Source organism: Notothenia coriiceps, unplaced genomic scaffold (genome assembly GCF_000735185.1).
Source record: "Notothenia coriiceps isolate Sejong01 unplaced genomic scaffold, NC01 NC01_scaffold00024667, whole genome shotgun sequence".
NCBI lineage: Eukaryota > Metazoa > Chordata > Actinopteri > Perciformes > Nototheniidae > Notothenia > Notothenia coriiceps.
The window spans coordinates 8,562,124-8,572,205 of record NW_011357368.1 but is presented as its reverse complement, the minus strand read 5'-3'; the positions used below and the strand labels follow the sequence as shown (position 1 = coordinate 8,572,205).

Below are 10,082 nucleotides of genomic sequence, written 5' to 3'. Positions count from 1 at the left end.
GATAACGAAACATACAGGCCCCCGCCCTCTAAGTACACTAACAACAACCAGCGCACGAGCGTTTTTAGCCGGTTCGAAGTCTGTGCGGGTCGTAGTTCTTAAAAAAAGTACGGACACACACCTGCCCCTAGGCATTCTGACGATAAAAGGAGGTAAATTACAATGTTAGAAGGAGTAAAACATCCACACGCGACGACGGAAGGGTGTAGTAGGTCTTTCCCGCGATGGTAGTGGCGGTTGGCGGCGTCGTAGAAGAAAGCTCACCGTGTGTTGCGCCCTCTACTCCGCATGACGTTGCGAGACACGGTCGACGCGCGGGACGGATGGACCGAGCGCGTACGACCGTGCTGTGTCGGTACCTTGGAGACAAAAGTTCCTACTCTCGCCGGAGTCACTCGGAAATAGGCCGCTTATGTGTAGTACGTGTTCCGACGACAGATACGCTACGGAGCCCGAGGTCGCACTCTTTTCGGCGTACCACGTCCCCTTCGACCGTCCAATCACAGTGCTTACCCCTCCCTAATCTGTCGTCGGTCACGGAGTCCGAACTACTTGATTTACAACCGAAAAATACCTTCTTTCCCACCCTCGTGAGCCTTCTTTCTCTGCCGTCCTTCATGAAGTTACAAGTCGTTTCATCCTTGAACGTCCATTAAGTGAAAACTTCGCTACTATATAATATTCTGATGTTATGTTTTCTAACTGTGTTTCATCCTCATTTTGCAGATACTTTTTGGTGAAGGTAAGAGTGGTTAAGACCGAATGGTGGATGTCTGTCGTGCGACTTACGTCGGAGTAGATGCGACGACTGTTAATGAGAATACAATGATGGGAACAATCCAGATTACATCGATCGTTAAAAAAAAATTTATATACTCTCATTGTTCGAGGGTTCAGACGGTAACGGACAGTAGTTTTCCTATAAGACAAACTTTTCTTGTTTGGAGACACCTACAGCACTAATATAAATTTTCTTTTACGGTCCCGACCGAACATGGGTCTGATTGTCCGCTTAACTGGGGTCTAGTCTCTCGACAGTCTCGACATTAAGCATTTCGGTCCTTTCTAAACGTCTAGATTTTTTACTGAGTACGACGGAATTTGGACTGTCAATTTGATTCCTCACTTAGTAAAATTCGTACCTGTCTCCGCTTCCGAGAGAAGTGTTCTCTAGAGACACTAGGATTTCTGTCTCCGATTCGGGAGTCGTTTTTCTGCTCTCACCTTTTTTTTCACTACTTTGGGGAGACGTAGATTAAAAATAACAGACTTGAGAAAGACTGATAGGCGCAGCAGAGACGAGTTTACTTTCGTCAAAACTCAAATCGCACATTCGATTGTAGACATTTATCTAATACAATTATATTAATTATTAGACAAGACAAAAAATAGGCAGGGAGTCAGGTCGGGTCGGTAGGCCGGCACAGAGGTCTGGTAGGCGATAGGTTAAAACGAAGTAAACTGGATATAAACTCTCCAAACAGGCGAAAAACCTACCAGTTTCACCCACTGTCTCTGCCACCTCCCTCCATGCCTGGTTCCTCCGGTTTGTATCCCGGTAAATAGTTCTGGTCGTAAAGAACCGGGTGATTTGCTACCGTAATATCTCGTTTGGAATATGAGGAAATGAACTGCGGTCTGGCTCTCCCAGCTTGCACGCGGTTTGATTGGCTAACGCTTGTACTGGCGGGATTTGCATAAACGGGATTTGATTGGCTGATGCCAAGCATCGAAAGCATTGGGAACATCAAAAGTTGAACATTGCTCAACTTTTGATGCTCACGATGCTTGCAAAGCCATGCTCCGCTCCCCACAATGCAGTTCGGCGAAGATTAAAAATCTTCTACGTCACCCCATTCAAGTGAATGGGCGAAGCTTTGAAAGATTTTTTTCATGCCTGTGTGTGGACGGGCCGTTACCCCAAGATGCTACACTCTCCTTATGCCAAAATAAACCAGCATGGCAATGTCAGTTAAGTTAAACCATAAGAATACTAGGTTGCTACTGTTGCTGTTTGTGTCGTTACTTGCTGTTATTGTTTTGTGGGTTTTATTAAGTTTTGTTGTGTTGTCCCTAATGTTTTATGTATTGTTTCACCTGAAAATAAAATTAAAAAATGTAAAAAGAAACTAAATAAATGATGATGTAAAAGGATGGCATTTTTACAGTGAAATTGTAGGTTTCTTTAAATAATGAATGATGAAGTCAAGGTTAATATTCCTATACTAAGAAATCGACCCATGTCGTTTTTGCTTTTCAACAAAGCAAATCATAGTTCTTTAAGTTGTGCAATCATTAAAGAGCCATGTCTTCTGGGTTTGCTGAAATTGTAATTAGGTTTCTGTTGGTTAAGCTTGAAGGAAAATAAACTATGTATGGTAGCGTGCCTGAAAGAAAGCATGTGAAAGGCTTGAAGCTTTAAAAATGGTCTTGCAGATTAGTCTGAGTAGCACTTTGGGAATGAGTAGGATTATATATGTGGAAACCAAGAGGTAAGAACACAGAGCAGCATTCATTTGCTGCTCTGGTAGACTCATTCAATGTGGTGGGCTGCAGCCACCGAAGGTCATGATGTTTCGTCGATACGTGTAGAAGACGAAGTACAGTGGGGTACAGTAGGGGGTAGATATTCTGCAGCTGGAGGAATTTATCTAACCTGATTTTCAACATAAAATCAATCTGTAAAACAAATGGGCTCACCTTGAAACAAAGCGATATCAAGCAGTTTCCCACAGTGTGGAGAGAATATTGATAAGGATGTATTGCGGCAGGGGGGCTTATTATTCTCACAGCTGCACTGGGTGGAGATGTAAAAACACAGATCCAAGACTTAAGCACACAAAACATGCCACTGCTTACCTTGACCAGTGAGCGATAGCCGTTGGCGGGTATGTGTGGGTCAAAGTCAAAGTGATGGTAAACTTGAGTGAAGCCGGAGATAATGGGCTCCAGACTGCGAGCGTGTTCCTTGATGAGCTTCATGGTGTCCACCAGGCGCCGCGCAGCATCGCCCTGCGAGCCTTTGGATCCTCCGGAGAAGAACTCTGCGTTCTCATCGCAGACGCTGTGCAGCGCCGAAAACACTGCTTTGGTGTCCATCACTAAGAACAGGGACAGAGAGAAGAGGTCAAAGGGTGAAAACTAAAATAAATACTTTTTAACGTAGGTTTAGGGGAAAATGTGTTAATTGCGATTTTTTTTTTTTTTTTTGAATGGCATAAAAATTGCCACATGACTCGCGAAGTTGGAGGGAATTATCATTTTTGAAACATTATCAATGAAAAATATATTAAAAAGATCATGCTGTGTTTTTTAAAGATCTGTACCAAACATGGATTATATAATAAGTCTATATAATATAATTCCTAAAAATATACAAAATTCAGGAATTATATTTTCACACATTTTACCAATTATTGTGTTTACTGTGATTTAGGGCTGAACGATTAATCGATTTTAAATCGAAATCGCGATTTGAAATGATGCGATTATCAAATCGCAAAGCCTGCAATTTTTTTTTTTTTTTTGTTCCTGTGTGTCAGTCATCCACACCAATCAGAAGTGCTGTGCTCCACATGTAGCAGCCATTGTTAACCAATCAGAAGTGGCCCATGATAGAAGGTGATAGACAGATTGATCCAATCACCTGCCAAGTATTTTTGAAAGTGCCTGCCCTTTCCAAATGGCTTCCAATGGAGCTCTCCTAGATGGTTTGGTGAAACAAACCATCTGAGTCAGGTTAGTAATGCTCCATCACATGTTTCTATTACAGGGTGAATCTTAAACTGAAGCTTGACTTTAAAGCCACCCAACGGAAGTTTCATGTAAGTTTAGTTCTTTCACTCGTAGCTCGGGCTGCGGGGGGTGCTTGAGACGGGAGCACGTTGATGCGAACTTCCTAGCTGGAGATATGGCCGCATTTTACGTCCGTTGGGTCGCTTAAAAACAAATATCGCAAATCGAATTGCAATCGCAATATTTGTCAGAAAAATCGCAATTCGATTGATATTGCACTAATATCCAGTCCCTTTTGCAACTTTGATCAAACTTTGATTAATTGTGGCGCACTAATGTAACGATGTAAGTCAAATGCATAGTAATCATTTCAAGGATTATTAATGTGTTTCTTTTTGTATTCTGGTGGGAAAGTGTTCACTTAGCAGATTACTGACACAGGGGCTTGTGTCCCATAACAATCTCTGATCTCACCATCAAATATTCCACCTTGCTGACCCCTATGCATTTGTTAAATTAAAGACCTTTTTGTCTGTAGTTGTTAAACTCGACTGTCAGCTGGTCTCGCAAGCATACAAAGTAGCACCCTGATGCTTATTCTGCACCACACCCCCACTCTCCATTATCATGTAGACACTGTAAAAAAGGTAGGATATCATTGGATATATCCTAATGTTCTCTTACTTCTATTAACTAATCCCCAGTAGCCTGGCGTACAGAAGCTCATTGATTGAAACGTGTTAAGCAAGCCTTGAAATTAAACGATGTAATGTTGGGCTAAGCAGCCAAAATCCACCAAGATCTGTTCAGACATGCATGAAGCAGGAGGAGAGGCCCTCCGCTGACGTCATGCTGATGAGAACAAACACTGATTAGTCATACACTGAATAAAAACACAAACACACTTGCATAAGAGTCCCAAAGGGAGGTGTGTACAGCTGGAAACACACAGCGGAGTGTGTTCATCAAGTGTGCCAATACCCCTGTCCTAATGCAGCATAACAAGGATCTGGTTCTGTGTCCCTGATGGACTGAGATCTGCTGTCAAGTCACCGGAGACCTCTGTTTCCACAACACATGAGCCGGAGAACAAGCTGGTATTTACTGTATAGGGTGACGGCACGCTGAGAGACGGGGGGAAGAGGAGCTGCTGGACACACAGAGGTTACAACCCAAAGAGACAGAGGCAGCAGTGCTTTCTTAATAGATGAGAAAGTGGGAATTTTAGGCGAGAAGCGAACAAGGGGAAAGAGAATATTCGTTTTTTTAAGAATGGGCGTTACCTAATTATCTAGCAAGGCTGACTGACGCACATGTATCGAGAGATCATAGAAAATAACCATCAGTTCAGTTAAATTATTAAATCAAATGAATGTATAAATCTAATAAACATCCCAAATGACAGCAGGTGTCCTTGATAATAGCAAACACCTCTCTTCAAACTTCTGCTGTTAAAACTTTAACTTAGGCGAGTTCAATAAAGCATTACGAATAGAGATGTCCCGATCCGATCACCTGATCGGGGATCGGAGCCGATCACGTGATTTTCAAAAGATCGGAATCGGGGGGAAAAAAATCGGGGATCGGGATATTTTTTTTTTTTTTATTTTTTAAATACTTTTTTTTAAATGTTGTATTCAATTTTACAAAACAAAAATGACCATGTTCAAGTCTTAAAGTCATCCTGAGGCCTTAGTTTTGGTTTCAAATTACAGAACATCATGTATGTGTTGCTTCTTTGGGGCTTGTTTTCATAGACCTGGTTGCTTATTTCTCTCAAATCTGGCAACTTGAATGCTTTTTTTTCTCTTAATGCATTGCATAAAGATCGGATCGGGAAAAATCGGTATCGGCAAATTGTCAAAATCAAATGATCGGAATCGGAACGGGAGCAAAAAAAGGTGATCGGGACATCCCTAATTACGAATACAAATATGAAATTAAAACAGCACAATGATTTTTACAGATCAACAAAGCGGCATCTTGGGATGTGGAGGTGGAAATAGTACAAAGATTCTACGAAAGTGAAATATTGTTTCGAGGGTCAAAGAAATAATGGGAGCCCTTATCGCGCAATTATTCTGCTATTCCATGCCATTCAGAAAGAGTAATGGGAGAGGCCATTTCAGTTTGTGAAGAGGAATCACAACTCCCTGCCATCTGGAGAGAAACATTCATCAGCCAGACGACTTCCTGCACACAGGAATCACCGTGACTGACCTTTCTGTGCTTCTCACTCCACTCTAGACGCCCTTTTTTGGCACGTTTCTCATTGGCTACATATCAAATGTAAGCAAGGGATAAGTGAATCATATCACAAAGATTTATTCAAAACAAATTTGAAGTTGGAAAACTTGAACACTGTTCGCTTTTGCATTTAGCACTCAGCTACTGGAGTGAGGAGCTGCCTGTTTCTTCCCCTCTGCAGGAAAACATGCCTCATCATCTGGACACACCCGACTTTAACCCCACGAGTTACAGAGCCGGGCCTCACATTCCAGAAATGAATGAAAACACAGAAACATGCAGTTCTTTCGCATATTCAAATATCTGTATTCAAGTACCCCGTTCCCATTTATATAATCACAGGCCAAATAGTTATAATTACCTGCAACCAGGAAACCCCCCCGTGTGTATTTGTGTGTGTAATGTAGCCATCTAGAGCACGCTTAATGTACCATTGAATGTAGGAGACATGTATTGGCCCTGGGGTATTGAAATAAACTGAAACAAATCAGCAGAACCAAATGAGCAGACTGCACAGAGCAGCACTGTAGCGGGGATACACTTTTCATTCCAACATTAAGTCCTATGTATTCTGGCGACGCTTAATAAAGCAGCTCAAGGCCTAATTTCACATCGATTCGATCATGCGAAGAAAACACGTACAGAAAGCTCATCCCATGACTTGGAGGAAAAGTCATCACGGAAACAGAATGTACATTGTGCTATACAGTAGTTAAGATGTTTAATAGTGGCGTTGTTTGAAGTAATTATCCATAGTGAGCGCATTACTGCTTCAAAGCCATCCCTTCATTTGAAAAAGCTAGAAATATAGCGCCCCAACCTAACTGTAAACATCACAAGACAAGGTTTGATTTGTGATGTGTAGTTACATTGTCTTTCTTTGAATCATTGGGGGCTCAGATCATTTTAATGTTGTGTTTATCCAAAAGGACATTTACTGGAATCCTGAGCTAATTAGCAAATGTCTTTATCCCAGTAAAAAAAAAGGTCAAAGCTTTCTTGTAGTATTATATATAACTGTCTTCATATGTCTCCACATTATAGAGAGTTCCAAACCAAACAGAGATGTACAGCAATTTGGGGTAAGGTATCTTGCCGTAGTACATTTCAACAAGTTGACTGCGGGGGGGTGGGATTGAACCCGACCCTCTGATTGGTAGATAATAGATAGAGGCCTGAATAACTATATTTGTAACTACATTTATGGGTGGATGTTATCCTAGAGTTTCAAAGATTACAGATGTGTTAAGAAAGGAACACAATACGAGTAAATGCGAGTCTCTCGGATATTACGCAATCTTTAACAACACATAGGAATCACGGAGGATCGATGAAGGAAGTCTACAGTACTTTTCATGCGTCACTTTCAAAGTAATTCAGCAGCTAATGACAATCCCACACTTATACAGTCCTGGGCTTGTTGCTCAATATTAAGATTTCTCTAAGACTCAGCGGATTTAGGCACTGGCGCTGAATGTTCTCAACCCCACAACACAGGAAACAGTATGTGCAAAGAAATCTACTAATTCATCAGAATAAAACGCCAAGAGGAACAAAGAACTTCTATAAATAATACACATTGAGCCGAGTGCATGAACAGCATCCGCCGTATGTGGCTTAAAGGGACACAATGAGTGCCTTTGGTCAAGCGGCAGCCACCCAAACACTTTGCTGCAGGACCGGCTATAGCAGCCCATGGGCGAGCAGCCAACATTCAAAATTGCATTCCTAATTAGAGCAGGGGGTAGGACTCTCGGATGGGAAAGCTAATAGGCCTTATGTTGACAGAGTGAGCAAGGAGTGAACTTTATGAAGCCCTGGATCAGCAGAAGCTCCTCTGAAAGTTGCTTAATGATAATGAAGCCACATTACGATGACCAACTGCAGGGAGTATATCAAAATGATACGAGTTATATGAACCACTACAATTTAATAGAGAGCTTCCTCAGAGAGAGTTCAACATGCCTTAGACTAGTGAAGACGTTGATGTAAGGTTATATTCAAACAATAAAGCTGCCACAACAAAAACATATCTCACCTGCTGTCCGTATCGTCTTTCGTGCATCAGCAATTGTTCCGACTACCTACATATAACTGTCAGTATGGAGCCATGTGTTTCAGCATCATCCTTCTTGTGGTACTGACACAAGTGGTCACTGTAATCCCCCTGCAGCCATTAAGCTGCTCCTTGTCCCTCCACATTAAAGATGGATGAGAGCAGGCATTAATAAGTCATGCACTACCACCAACACCAGCGACACATAAAGATATATAGTGAGTCCTGCAGGGCCCGCATGCAGTGCCAAAAAGTACCCACAGGCTGATGCTGGCATTTCAATGATGGTATGGAGAGCAACTGCAGTAAAAGCTGGAAGAGACAAAAGTTAAAGTGTTTACCAGCTTTTAGTTCAAGCCTCTGTCCTTCGCTGTCCCCTCGCTTCCATGAAAGCAATGACAGCATGGAGAGAAGGAAAGAGAGGAAGGTAGTTGTTGTCTGATTGTTCTTCCTCTGTGCGCCTGTCACTGCCTCATCTTTACGGTCAGATGTGGCTCTTCTCCCGTCAGCCTCTGTTTGTCAGACTGTCATAACCAACTCTACTCAGAGGCAATGAGTTGTCATTTTCTTTCCTGTGTGCTTGGCCCTCACATGGTTCTTTTAAAAGCCACAGACAGCCCCTTCCCAGATAACTCTGTCCTTGTGACAGTGGGCTTTCTTCCTATTGGATGTTCATCTTGCAACGCCCTGTGACCTTTAACCTAATTGGCAGATCATGTACAGAGAGACAGTGGAAGGAACACAACCTAAGATTATGAAATGATAACACATTTTTGAAATTGTGGGTTTTTACTTTTATTGCTGCTTCATTCCAAACAAATAGCAGTACAACTAAATAGTAACAATACATCGATTTAATAAAAATAATGTTGGCCTTTGAAGATTAGAGCACACGATGTCTTCCTTCATTTATTCTGTCTAAAAGTAAGACAAAGGACAATAATAAACAAATAAAGGAGAAATTTCCTTACTTTTGCACTTCTGGTTTAATGCTGCATTTCATCGTCTTACTTTTACTACTACTTTTACTCTGTCCAATGACAATGAACTTGAATATAATAGTATCTAAAACATGGAGCTGTCACAAGCCTAGCATTAAACAATAACTCAATAAGAACAATTGTGTTCATCAAATGATTGCTTATCATATTACTCGCTATTCACCAAGTTTACATTACATGTTAGACTTTGTCTGTTGAGCAATGTTTATGAAGCACCATGCATGTGCTGTATGAGTAAAGACATGCTAATGTTTAACAAAGCAGAACAAGGACATCTTGTACACAACCGAAATAGAGGGATACAATGTATTTTAGGGAGTTCAGTCAAGAGGGAAAACATGACCTTTAGTTTGGATTTCTTGGATGAAATCACAGATAAAAAAAAACTATTCCGGAGAACTGACACATGACCCCTGACCCATACAGAGATACACAAACACACCCAGGAACACAGGGACACGTCACCGACACCAAAGTCCCACGTGTCCTTACAACCAGCTGTGAACAGAATGTGGCTGCTATTGTTGCTCGTTGAAGTATGAGGCAGTTATTTATTTTATTATTTATTTCATCGTTTATTTGGTAGGGACAATGCACAGTAATGAACACTTAAAACATTCAAATGTGTCAAGCGTAACAGTGCTAGATTTAGCTTTGAGTTCATTTCCATCCGCAGTCCCTCACATTCAACATTTAAGAAAATTACATTTTACAAACATAGCAAAAACAAAATACATGATATGCAGAAAGAGCAAGAGCAGCATACACAAGTATTTACCACATGGCAGTACACTATAGCAGCAACGACAGATAAAGAGCCAGAGGAGATACCCCTGTGTTAAAGTGCATTTAGCGGTGGTCGCACGTCTGTTTGTTTCTCAACCATTCTTTGAGTTGACCTTTGAAGCTATTGAGAGTGGGACAATCCTGTATCTCACTTGGGAGGCTATTCCACAATGAGCTGCCTTTAATGGAGAGGACATTATGTCCAAATGGTTTCTGACCTAGTGCAGCGTCCAGGGTGTTTTCTTGTGGGGGGGGGG

At 41.6% G+C, this 10,082-nt stretch overlaps 2 protein-coding genes across 3 annotated transcripts in view; both read right to left on the bottom strand.

Annotated features, from left to right (window-relative positions):
* The window catches only part of lipeb (lipase, hormone-sensitive b), a 98,439-nt gene extending 89,819 nt beyond the window's left edge, over positions 1–8,620 (bottom strand). The window contains exons 1-3 of one of the 2 annotated variants that reach the window (XM_010782669.1): positions 8,380–8,459; positions 8,021–8,176; positions 2,860–3,101 (exon numbers count right to left, since the gene is read on the bottom strand). In XM_010782669.1, coding sequence (XP_010780971.1) covers positions 2,860–3,099 — 240 coding nt within the window. In that variant the 5' untranslated portion in view covers positions 3,100–3,101; positions 8,021–8,176; positions 8,380–8,459. Of the gene's footprint in view, positions 1–2,859; positions 3,102–8,020; positions 8,177–8,379 lie in introns of both variants that reach the window. The other variant, XM_010782668.1, reaches the window with a different exon arrangement.
* LOC104955348 (ral guanine nucleotide dissociation stimulator-like) overlaps positions 1–10,082 on the bottom strand; it is a 111,084-nt gene that overhangs the window by 80,494 nt on the left and 20,508 nt on the right.